Source organism: Sipha flava, unplaced genomic scaffold (assembly GCF_003268045.1).
Source record: "Sipha flava isolate LNK unplaced genomic scaffold, YSA_version1 176_pilon_pilon, whole genome shotgun sequence".
Taxonomy (NCBI): domain Eukaryota; kingdom Metazoa; phylum Arthropoda; class Insecta; order Hemiptera; family Aphididae; genus Sipha; species Sipha flava.
In genome coordinates this window covers 1246864-1260485 of record NW_020272062.1, presented here as the reverse complement: position 1 = coordinate 1260485, position 13622 = coordinate 1246864, and the positions used below count along the sequence as shown (strand labels likewise).

Below are 13622 nucleotides of genomic sequence, written 5' to 3'. Positions count from 1 at the left end.
AATTGTATTAAATACTTCAATAAAACCGGAAACTGGCTTTGGTAAAAATAAGTTTTTTCGGTTTCGGTATTAGTTATACAATTGTGAACACGAACTGTGTACGTCAGTATTAATATCTCATGAGTATCTACTTTTATTGTTACAGCTAAAAATTAAGTTGTGCAAATAATGATAACTGTTTAAAAATGTATTCTCAAGCGTGTTTAAGTTAAAATTACCATTACTTATTATATTATCATATAACAGGAATAATAAGTATTTGTTAATATGCCGCGTGTTTATTTAATCTATATACGTATAGTATACAACTACCATTTTAAAACACGTGTCTAGTTTGGAATAATATTTATGAAGTAGTTATTTACTTATATAACTATTATCTGATAAAGATGATACATATAGTAACATCAATAAAAGATTTCAGCATTTGATTATGGTTTTATTTAATTTATATACTCGTACTTGAATTGCGTCATCTGTTTAGTTGAGAATCTTTTTCTTCCATAAATACTATACAATTAAAAAAAAAAAAAAAAAATGAATTATTTATTGAAAATAAAATTAAACAATTTGAAATACTATGTATATTTGGTGAACTTAATGATTAGGTATTTTATAAAAATTATAGCAAAGTATATACATAGATTATAATGAATAGTGAAAACTCGAAAATATAATCAAAAGATCAGATGGGAGTAATAAAATAGCATTTACTAGTTGATTTAAAAGAGTAACAGTACTAAAATGTATGAATTTTAATTTGACTTATTAGATCGTAATTAAATTTACCGATGATAAAAATGTAAACAGAAAGAAGAATTGTTTAAATTTAAAGCTATGATTGTAGTTCATAATAATGTTTTACATACCTATGCTAAACGATGTGTTTATTAAATTTTGTAGGGGGGCAACAACTGGGATGTTAGTTAGTTTAAGGATATTGTTTTAGATTATTTATGGCACTTATATGGCAAATACAATGGTGAATTGAAGTTTGTATTTACTATATTCAATAGCTGAATGTCCACCTGATATACAATTTAAAAATCGTATTAATTATTTGGGGTTAATCAAAAATTAATTTATATTATCTATTTAAAATGACCTGTTTTAAGTACAATTAATATTTTTTTAGTCAGCTTGTTTAATTTTTGAAACCTAAATAAATTTAAATTTTTATTTTAAAATGATACGTTAATTAACTATTCATTGTAAAAATATAAAAACTTATCATTGATACTGTCTATGTACTACTTATAATCATAAATGCATTGGTTAAAATTTTTGAAAATAATTTAGTAAATCGAGGCGTACACACCGAACTTATACCTATTACTCAGAGGCCCTTGTACAATTTTTAGCTAGGAGTATATAGTTGCTAAGTTTGATAAATTGTAAATTCAATTAAACTTTTATTTATAATCGGAAGGAGGATTATCAGAAGAGGTTTATTTTACAATAACTTGATCAGTAGTTGAAAAATAGTTGTTTATTTACAATAATGGTTCGGTGAAATCATCTAGTGTTATTGAAAAATTGTTTGATAAATATCTGGATAATCTATGTTTTACCTAAGATTACACCAAACGAACGAAGATTATTTCGCGGGTCCAAATATGTTGAAATACCATTTCATATATGTATTTACAACATTCTATAGACCAGTGCTCCCAAACTTTTTCGACTCACGGCGATCTTTTTGATCTAAAGTTTTTTCAGGGCGCTCTTCCCTAAGTCATAGCATGACTAATCATAAGGAAAATTTTAGACCAGATAGTATTTTATGATGGCACGGCGCACACTTTGGGAACTGCTACTATAGGCAGTTTTATAGGAATAGCAATTGGACTTGCTGTTAGTTTGTTATTTCCTCAAAAGCAGAGTATAGATCCAAACAGTAAAATTAATTAAAGAACTTAGCTTTTAACCCATTTGTCCATGAATGGTTTAATAATGACACCCTTTATCCTTAGAAATTACTTAATAATTTAATTGATTATCTGGAGATATTAGCTTTATCAATAAATAATGTGTATAATCAAACATATACAATTATAGTATTAAATATAACTTAATACAATTTTTGTTTTTAAAGAAATTGATAAAAAATACCCGGTGTTTACTAGTTGTGATCATAGGCGTGTGCACAGGGGAGGGTACCGAATGGGTCTAGACACCCCCTCCGAAACGGGGCTCGACAATTTAGTCTAAAAATAAGAGGCCCGTATTTTAACGAATTCTGCTCAAATTAAATGTAATTTATTCTAAAATACAATAATTAATATTAATGGACTAATAATAAATGCGTTTTCTGATTGAAATCCCAATCCCAAATATTATATATAAGTTTCGATGAAATCTTCAAGTCCATGAATAGCTAAATAAAATACAACTTTATTAGGATTTATTATTGTACACAGATGTACACAAGTGCTTGAAATGGCTCTCACATCATAATAATATAATATGCTGCGGCATATGACCTTAACGATATTGAATCACTCGCCTGGCTGTTAAAAATATGTTAATTGTTATACGTTTAATAACAATATTATAACGATAACTTGTAAGCAACTTATTTGCGATATTGTAATTTTCAATATGTACATGAATTATTGAGTTGACCATGATCTGATACTACACTTTTAAGTGGGATCACTTTAAACTTATATTTCTTATCAGTGTCTATGTTGAATTTCCTAGATATAAGTTTTGCTGTTTTATTTAATATTAATGAATTATAATATTTGTCAATTTAATGATTTATCTTGTGTATCACATGCCACGAGTGGTGATCAAATTGAAAAAAAAAGATTATATGAACAATTTATTGAATTTATTTCCTTAAACGGGAAGTAAAAATGTTCCAATTACCTGTTTGACTTGTTTGATGAGTAATTATTTTTTCTGTTAATTTTTGTATTTTATCAATGTCATAAAATCTTGACGTGAATAAAAAACGATTACATTTTGAATAAGTTCAAAGTATACATTTATTCGTGATCACGAACATTTGTATGAACTTTTAAGTTATCTATTCGTATCGAAACGCAATTATATTCCATAGCTCTGCGCCATGACACTATGTGTATATTATTTAAGACTTAAATATTTGTACTAAGTATAACTCATTTTCAATAAGTGCTTACACGTAGAAAGTGAATTTAATATTATATAAAATTCCAAAAAATTATTCAAATGTTTACAGTAAAAGAGCATATCCAATGCACGAGTAAATATTATTTTGATCGATGTTTATTTTGAACAAAATATGGGGGATAACATTAGTACGACGTTATCATATACATGTTGCACCACTGTACATGTTTGGTTGTTGAATGATATTGTTTAATAACAATTACACTAAATTTTAATATCTATGTACTTGTTCAACACTATTGTAATGTAATATTCTGTAGAAATAATTTAAATAAATCGAATCTCTTTTGCATAACTAAGATTATAATACTTCATAATAAAATACTATTCCTTAAATTAATGTGAAACATATTATATTACTGGATTGTGGACGTGGCACAATGATGTATATCAGTAACTATTATCTTTAAATTTATGGATTTGTGCACTAAATTGGAATTATTCTAATGACTCATGACGTCATTATTGAGTTATTCGGTACTTCGGGAATATTTAGTAGTTCAGTGAACTATTTTCGTGATAATACACTGGCTATTCGTATGAATCATATGCGACAAAAAAGTCTTGTTGTTTAGACGTTTCTAAAAATAAAAAAACACGAGCCGTGAGAAAAAAGTTAATATTTTAAATCTTAAAAATAGAAGGCGAAAAAAAATGGAAATACAATAAATTTGCTTTTTCATATTTTTTTCAAAAATCGTTCTAATAATAAATAAAGGACATTGTATCGATGTAAGCAGTGTTATTTTCAGACACTTTATCGGGGGACTGAGCTTCCTGGAAAATGTCCTAAATAGATGATCCAAAATTATCAACTGATTTTTGGCTAGTTTTTCAATAAGCTTATTATAAGCTTATTATAAGCTTATGATGCGTATTCAATTTCTCTTGTTTTATATAGAAAAGGATGGCTATAGGCAAGATTTACAAAAATGCCACCTTCCTCTCCACATATATAACCAAATTACGTTACTGCACGATAAACATGATATATTTTGTGTTTAAAAATGGGGCTTTAAAGATGGCAGGCTCAACAGAAGTTTTGAACGAATCACAACATGAACTGATACGATACATAACAATGACGCCTATCTTAGAATTGGCGCATTATAAATAATTGTAATTGGAATATTATTTCCGTAATAAAGAATATTATTATTATTATTATTACTATGAACCATTTGAGCTATGTGTTATAAATTTTTATCATTTTTATACCGTCCAAATGTCAAATTGAATATCATTGGTAAATACGTGAAGACAAATATTGCTATAACAGTAATACAAGTAATATCCTGATGAAAGGCCACAGGCCTCAATCTTATTAAATTACCATATCACAAAAGAATCAAAAAACCAAAAAAAAAAAAAAAAAATTATAAAAATTAAAAACACCAAAAACTAAAAAAATAAAAATATGAAAATAAACAAAGTTAAAGACAAGGGCACTATCGACAGAGCTGAAATAGGCTACAAGGATGCAAAAAAGCAACATCAGAATAGTTAAAATAAACGTAGAGGACATGTCAAGATCGAAGACCGAGATAATCAACCAGCCATTTTCCTATGCGATGTCCTCACGATCCAATTGACCCACGTGATTGCAGATCAGTCGATGCGATTAAACATTAATGGCTTTCGACTAGTAAGTTTCACTGGTCACCCAAAACATGGTATGACTACCTATGTCAATCATAATGTACAACCTCAGCTTGTAAAACCTATAGAAGGAAATGACCATACAATTGGTATCAGAATCGGAAACTTATCCATCTACAGCGTCTACAAACCACCGTCTGAGAACTGGTCAGCTACTGTCTTATCGACGTGCAAACATCCGGCAGTGTACATAGAGGATTTCAACTCCCATTGCTCTGAGTGGGAGTATAACAGTATAAATGATGATGGTGAATGGATTTCTACCTAGGAATCTGTTAACAACATACAAATTCTATATGACATCAAGCAAGGAGAACTTTTGAGTCAGGCAGATGGGGCACGGCCATATTCCCTGACTTATGTTTTGTCTCAAAAGATAACACCAGTATACCACTCAGAATCTATCGCAAACTTGGACGCAAATTTCCCAAAAACCAGCACCGATCGGCAATAGTTGAGGTCAGGGTTGTCCTACTAAAAATTAACAAGACTGTAATGCAAAGATGGAACGTACGAAAAGCAGACTGAAATATTTTCAGGGCTTATGTTGAAGAGAATGTAAATCGCATAGAGCCCACACCGAAAAAATTATGAGCGCTTTGTGAAGCTAATAAAAACGACAGCTGGCAAAGCCATGCCACGAGGAAATAGAGGAAATTACATCCCTTGTTGGTCCAAGGACTGCAGCACACTGCTGAGTGAGTATGAAGAGAGTAGATGTGATGTCACTGCAGACAGACTTATAAGATTGCTTGACGAGGAAAGAAGGGTAAGATGACAGTCAGCTACGGAAAAACTGGACTTTACTCACTCCAGTTGCAAAAGTGTGGAATTGCTGAGAAAACTAGAATCTGCATAACCAGCCTTAAGCAGTACCGCGGATATAGCAAAAAAAATCTCAAATAGCCTCTTTAAAACTTCAAATATTAAGCATTTAAAACAAGAAAAAAATTTAATCAATGATAAGTATAAAGCAGAAGTCGGCAAATGTGCTGAAAAAACCTAGTTGATGGATGACTTTTTGGTAGAAGAGGTTGACCTAGCTCTTAAAAGTGTAAAGAGTGGTAAAATGGCCTATCTGGTTTTTTATGAACATTATAAGAACAATTTTCATTAAATACATACAAACCTCAAGTAAATTCACAAATTGATTATTTTCATTTCAATTATTTTATCAACTATTATTAAATAAACTATTGTAATGGTACTATTATAATAATATTTCTTAGATTATCAAAATTATATGAAGAATTGATTTATATAAAAATTAAACTTATATTTTTATTTCTGTATAAAATCAATTTGAATTGAACACGTTTTATACATTAAAAAGGTAAATTATTAAATTAAAAGTTAATGTCAAAATAGAATAACGAATAATCAACTTAATGTTAACTAAACATTTTAACTTAATTTTTAATTCTTTAGTGCCTAGCCGTAACTAAATGCGTAAACATTGCACAAGTTATATGTGACTACGGTTATAGTTGATGAAAATAGTCAGCTATCTAGTTCTCGTGCAAATCCATGTATGATACGCGTCAAGTGATTTCGAGAACCATGTTCGTGTGGATCTCGACCGCGCGCGTACGCGAAATTGAAGAACCTCGTCGCGTCTGTCGTACATGAGTACGATTACAATAATTAGAGGTCGATGACTATCGAGTAGGGATAAATCGTAATCGTGAGTGTGTACAAGCGCAATTTGTCGAGTGCGATTGAGCGAATCTAAACGACGAATTAGATTACATCGACTCAACAGACACTTTTCAATTAGGTGAACTCCCGGTTTGCAGTCCATAAATGTTGAACGCGATCGTTCGATCTGTGCCGGTACGACGTTTACGATCATTCGGTTCGACGAGGAAGATTTATCGGATTTGCACGTACGGGATTATCGGACCGAAAGATTGTGAACCGTGATCGTGATTACCCGAAGAGCCCGGCGATAACTATGGAAAGATTGAACTGGTTGGTGGAATGCTCCGCGTTCGTCCTCATGCTCGGAATTTCCATGGTGATCGGTTTGTATTATGGATTCGTGGAGGGCAAACAGAACACCATCAGTGAGTACCTGCTGGGCGGTAAGCATATGACAGTTTTCCCGATCACCATGTCGCTGATTGCCAGGTATTGATATTATACGTTTATGTAATAACGGCCAAACGCCCCGAGATTAAACGTCAATACGGTTTTGTAGAATTCATGAAAAATATTAGTGAAAACGCGGTAGGGTGGAATTTTATCTGCGATCTAAAACATAAAAAAAAAAAAATCATTAAAAAATATACCATAAAAACCAACTTATTATCATTTTATATACATATCGATACATATAAATACATATTCTCAGTGTTCAAATTAGATAATGTAAGTCAAATGTATCTAGATAAAGATAAATTAATTCATAATTATCTAAAATAAGAAATGATACAATTTTCAAATGAGTGTAAACATTACATTATAGTTTTTTTCTATTATTATCATATTACATGATTTTGCTTTACAACATAATAGAAAATTTATATAGTTCAAACACAGATATGTGTATTATAATTTTTTATAAGATTTATAAATTATTTTTTATAAAAACGAATAACATATATTTAAAATTATTAATTATTAATTAATATAAATATTAATAATGTTATGTTAATAGCAATTATCATTTAGAAATGTCGTAACAGTTATAAATATAAATTTAATATACACTGTGTGATGTTCAATTTGTAATTATCCATAGCTCAAAAGCAAACGTAATTAATAATTAATATATCAATAAATTCAAGTGCTTATTTATAGAATAGTAAATTTTCAATTTTTATTTATCAACAATAAATATGAATCTTAACGATGTTATTGATAATTTATTGTCGTTTTTATTGATCGTATTAATCGCAAGAGCCTGTATTGTTTACACGCTATGATTTCTTGTCCAATATTCTCTGTCGACCGCTGTATACTCAGATTTTATCCGTGAACAACCAATGCAAACTAAATCAAATCGAAGGGATCGAATGGTTGTTACATGTTAATACGTTTCAACTAATCTTAACGATTCACAGAAAATAATGCAGACATTAAATCACTACCTACGATGTTTTATTTACACGCAACGATAAATCAAAACAATTCAGCGTTGCTAGATATGCATTTATCGTATAGCGAGTAACTTATATGAAAATATAAGTAACGTTATATGAAAATTTAAATAAAAATGCAACAAATTTGTTTGCACGATTCTGGTGATCCAAAATATCATGTAGATTAATAAAATATTCATCCAGGATAAATGTTTGGATATCTTGATTTATATGAACAAGATAAATGACGAACAAATAACTGTCTAAATAATTCATCTAGATAAGCCTGAACAAGGTTCACAATAGGTATTGTTACGTAGAGGCGACTCGTAAAGGGAGACTTTGAGAGTGCGTATCCCTTTAAAAAGAAAAACAACTACTTGTAAATAATAACTATTTAAAAATGTATAGAAATATTTTTATTTTTATTGAAAATACTCGTATGTTATAGCATTGATTTTAGTCGCGTTTCTCATATTTATTATTATAAGCCACAAAATATAAAACCTATAAATAATTATTTCGATGGAAACATTATTTTAGTCATTTCGACGACGGTCGCTGTTTCAGTGTAAAGGTCCGCACAAACTGCGGTGGTAGCGATGACTGGTGGATTTTTAATTAAACTGCTTAAACTCCCGGGAAAAAATAAACTGTCATTAATTCACAATGCATTGCGGCGATTTTTCAATATTATGTAATTTATAATAACATAAATAAATGGTTTTGTAGAGTATAGTATTGTTGTATAGTATTGTATTATAATATAATATGTTACGGAATAAAATAAAACTAATTGCGTACACCTGTAATTACAGTTATGAGTGATTATTACATTAAATTAAACAAAATTAGTTTATATGCCTGAAAATAAAAATAGACTATTCGATTTCAACCGTGCACGATTTATTGTTAGATATTGGATACATTTATGGACACTTTTAGAAATGATTCAAATTAGTATACAGTTTAGATATTTTAGAGTAGTAGATAATTATAACTATATTATTTATTGATAATAATATATAATAATAAAATGTGTTAATGAATGCTAAATGTTAATTTCACATAACTATAGGTACATAGATTTTCATTATCTTGTACACGGTAATAACTAATAAATAATAAAATTTGAAATACTGGCATTGAATTTAATGACGACGGATTTCAAGTGAAATATAAAAAACCGCTGGGCGGTAGCGGTAAAATTCGAGCATGCAGCGATTTCTGTAAAAACCGCGTCGCGATATCATACCGCACCCGATTTACCGCTGTAGTGTGTGCGGACTTCAACTGACGTCCGACCAGTTCAATCGTAGCATCTAATGGTTTTGCTTGTTGGGCGGAGGGGGCTGGGGAGAATAATCCGTGAATTATAGAAGCTATTGAAACTGTGTTCACGACTATAATTTCCGTGCCATCGTTAGTCGCTGTACACCGTCATCTACGAATTCGCTGATAAAAAGAATTGCAGAATCGAATTAGTTTATAAAAAAATTTACCATTAAATTAAGTTAGAAATATTAACTTAACGTTAAATTAAGTACGAAGTATAATTTATTTTCCAATTAAAGTGTTTTTTTTTTTTTTTATTTGTCCGTCGTTGTATGGAGTTTAATGTTTGAAGTTTAATGTATGGAGTTTATGTTAAATAATTTAAGTCTCTCCAGAATATTTACTACGAGCCGCTACTATTGTTACGATAACAGTGTTGTTTTTAATTTACATGTATTGTGTACACTTCTGATGATTTCAATAATGTTTGTAGTCATATTTCTGGAATCACGCTCCTTGGAGTTCCGTCTGAAATCTACAGCAATGGGACGCAATATTTAATCGTCGGTCTTGTAAATGTATTTGTTATTATCATTGTCATTTACATATATCTACCTGTATTTTATGAACTTCAATGTACATCTATCTATAAAGTATGCTATTGAATTATTATGTTATTCTTAAGTTAAATAACGTTTATACAAAATTTAGTATTTAGAACTTCGATTCAATTCTAAGATCCGAGGAATCGGGTCATTGATTTTTGCAACGTCTCTAATATTTCAATTACCAGTGGTGATATATGTGCCGGCCTTAGCGTTCAACCAAGGTAAAAATCATATTTAAGACTGATGAACATTTCATCATCTAGTCAAAGTTCAACGTTTTAAAACCCATGAAGAATTTAAAAAAAAAGTTGTATTCACATAACAATTAAATATTTTTCGAAATTTTAGTTACCGGTTTGAACGTGCACTTGGCAACTCCAATAATATGCGGCATATGTATATTTTATACAACTATTGTAAGTACAATGAATGATTATTCATTTTAAAACAATATAACTACTACGTGAACTGTATCTTAGGGTGGACTGAAAGCCGTCGTATGGACAGATGCTATTCAGAGCATTTTCACTACTGCTTCAATACTGATTGTTATCGTCTTGGGATTCATACAAGTTGGTGGGCTTAGTAACACGATCAAAGCTAACCAAGAAAGCGGTCGTATAGAATTTTTCAGGTGTATAAAATACTAAATTACTTTTAGATATACATAAGAGTCTAATATTTTTAATATTTCGTGTTGTACATGCATCGCCATCACTACGAATGGAGTATGTATTCCGATTATGTATTTCGTTAAGGTCTTGTCCAATATATGTTTTCTAGAATGGACCCGGATCCGTTTTTGAGAAGTACGTTTTGGACTGTTGGTATTGGTACGATTTTCCAATGGATACCACAATTAGGTATGCATCCAGGTGCCGTTCAACGGTTTGTGGCATTGCCCTCATATAAAAAGGCTCGTAACGCGTTGATATATTTTCTAATTGGTATAGCCGTAGTAAAAATATTAACTGGTGCTATTGGACTATTAATTTACACCAAGTACAAAGATTGTGATCCCATTTCGGCTAATGTGAGTGTATTTATCGTATGAAAACATATATTTCACGATTTTCGTTTATGCCATACATAGAATCATCTGTTTCAGTTTATCAGTAGTGACAAAAATTTACTGCCATATTTTGTGATAGACGTCGCTGGGAAACTTCCAGGTGTCACTGGTTTATTTATATCTGGTATCATTAGTGCCGCATTAAGGTACATTTTTTTATAATTATATTCCACTTTAAGTTTCACGTTGAAATACTTAGTAGTAATTTTTAGTACAATGTCAGCACAACTCAATACCGTATCGGGCACGATTTATGAGGATTTTATTGTAAAATTCTTGAGCGTCAACGTTTCCGAGTTGACGGCAAGTTTTATTATGAAGTGTATCGTTGTAGTAAGTGGTGTAATATGTGTGGCTCTAGTCGTAGTGGTCGAAAAGTTGAACGGTATTATACAGGTAAAACATTTCTATAAGACTTATTCATATCATAGAACACAATTTAGTAAAAATGTAATATCTTAATAGATGGCAATAAGTTTGAGCAGCATGACGAACGGAGCGTTTGTTGCTGTATTTACATTAGGGGTTTGTTTTCCTTGGGCTAATTCTAGAGTGAGTGTATACATTTTTGTAAATTAAAGTGATTTTTATAATTTACCTTCTTACTTACATAAGTACTGTAACCTGACTAATGTATTTATTAATTTTTTCAAGGGTGCATTAAGTGGGATGTTGGCTAGTTTTGGGATAGTGCTTTGGATTGTGTATGGTTCTCAGATGGCAATATACAATGGTGATTTGAAGTTTGTCGAGAAGAATGTTTCGATTGCTGGATGTCCACCTGATACACAATTTAAGACTCATACTAATTATTCGGGGTAAATTAAAAATTATTATATTTTTCTTTTATGATCTTTATTATGAATAATTTCTGTAATTTGATTGATAATTTATTACTCATTTTAAGATTATTACTCGTCTTTTAAGTAGGTTTTGTAAATTTCTATTTAAGGTGATTTAATTTAGTATTTTTGCTTTTATCTAAATTAATTTTATATTTTTTATAAAACTAAAAATGGATTTATTTTGTTCCATGTTAAATAATATAAATGTTTTGTAGTCCGATAGTGTAATTGTAGGAATTAATAAGTGAATACACTGTTAACTCATGTGTTTAACTAATTTTAAAATGTTTTGTACTCAAGTAAAGATTTACTACGTACATTTTATTTTTGTTATTTTAATGTAATTTTAAATTATTTTCTACTTAATACCAGATTAAGTAAAATTTTAGATTTCAGATTTAGTAAAAAGTTGCTAAAAATGCTTTCATCAAGTTTTTCACGTTATAATTTTATTTGGTATCAACGAAAATTAACTACCAGATTTAATTATTAAATTTCTAAATAAAACCTAAAACACATGTCCTATCAAATGTAATTATATTAATCACTTGTTAATAAACCGACTCTAGTCTGGAATATATAATTTTAATTTTTTTTTATCGCCAACAGCCTTATAGCGTTTAACAATAATTTTTATATTAAGTAGGGTTTAAAAGAAATGTCATAGTTTTATTGACAAATTGTGTGATATTGATTTATGTTTTTTAGGTTATATCGAATGAACGAAGATGTATATGTGAGTCCAAATGTGTGGAAGATTTACACAGTTTCATACATGTATTACACTCTTATAGGCACTCTTACAGGAATAGCAGTTGGACTCGTAGTTAGTTTGCTATTTCCTGACGAACAGGAAGTAGATCCCAAATTATTGACTCCGTTCATCAGGAAGTTTATGTACCCTAAATATATGTCGAAGGAAAAATTGAACAAAGTTAAGATAGAAGAATACAAGCTAGTGTCTCAGGACACTAAATTATGAGGGCTACACAAGTACTTATATAACAGTGTTCATAATTCCACCAGAAACGAGTTCTAAAATATTATTTTCAAGACAATAAATTAAGTATTTTAATATGTTATGTTAAGTATAAAAACTTTATTTTTTATATTAATTTCCAGATCACATGGATAGTTTTAACAATAAATTTATTTGTGTGTTGTTTTATTTACGAATTTGAATTAATTTGACCAATTAAATTGTATTAAATGTTTTAAAACAATAAAAAATAAAATAAAAATTACTAAATGGTTGATAATCGTAAATTAATAAATAAATAAATAAATGCTTAGCCTAGAGTTTAATTATATAAATATACATTTGTGTAAAATCGTCGATTCTTATCGAAGAACTCACTCACCAATATTCGAAGTAATAATTATCAAACTGATAAGTGACAGAAATTAAAACTGTCGTATTTCAACGTAGAGGGGCGCTTAATAACACTCCAGGCTAAGCATTTATCTATTTAATTATATCTATATATTTATTATTTGTTTATTTATGTATATACTCGTATTAAATAATTTCAATTGAAATGAACATTCTTTATCAAATATAAACCGATTTTACTTCTTTTAGATCAACCAAAATCCACCAAACAATTTTTAAACAACTATGTATATATATATATATATATATATATATATATATATATATATATTTGTAAGTGTGTATGTGTATCATATTATTATACATTTAATTTACAAATAAATAATTTACCGGACGGAAATCGCGATACATATTCGTTATGGTAATTCATATGTAAAATATGGATTGTTAGAATAAAACTAATAATAACAAAACAGTGCGTTACCAAACGGTTCGCGAACCTGATCGCAGCCGTTGTGGCCAGCGTGGACAGGGTTCGGATGATTCCGAAAACACAGTAAACATTGTAGCCAAATAACCTGTGTTATT

The 13622-nt window shown here is 29.6% G+C and overlaps 1 protein-coding gene across 1 annotated transcript; it reads left to right on the top strand.

Moving 5' to 3' along the window:
- Nucleotides 1-6772: 6772 nt before the first annotated feature.
- On the top strand, nt 6773-12805 carry LOC112680400 (sodium-coupled monocarboxylate transporter 1-like). The gene is made up of 11 exons (XM_025550486.1): nt 6773-6948; nt 9670-9829; nt 9888-10005; nt 10133-10200; nt 10264-10418; nt 10568-10817; nt 10893-11002; nt 11069-11252; nt 11322-11408; nt 11511-11674; nt 12410-12805. The coding sequence occupies exons 1-11, from the start codon at nt 6773-6775 to the stop codon at nt 12681-12683; spliced, it is 1746 nt and encodes a 581-aa protein (XP_025406271.1). The 3' UTR covers nt 12684-12805.
- The last annotated feature ends 817 nt before the right edge of the window (nt 12806-13622 follow it).

Excerpts from the sequence above, each read along its gene's own strand:
- LOC112680400 (XM_025550486.1), top strand. The coding sequence starts at position 6,773 with ATGGAAAGATTGAACTGGTTGGTGGAATGCTCCGCGTTCGTCCTCATG. Across the intron at positions 9,830-9,887 it reads AATGTACATCTATCTATAAA|TATTTAGAACTTCGATTCAA; the intron begins GTATGCTATTGA and ends TACAAAATTTAG. Across the intron at positions 10,419-10,567 it reads GGTCGTATAGAATTTTTCAG|AATGGACCCGGATCCGTTTT; the intron begins GTGTATAAAATA and ends TATGTTTTCTAG.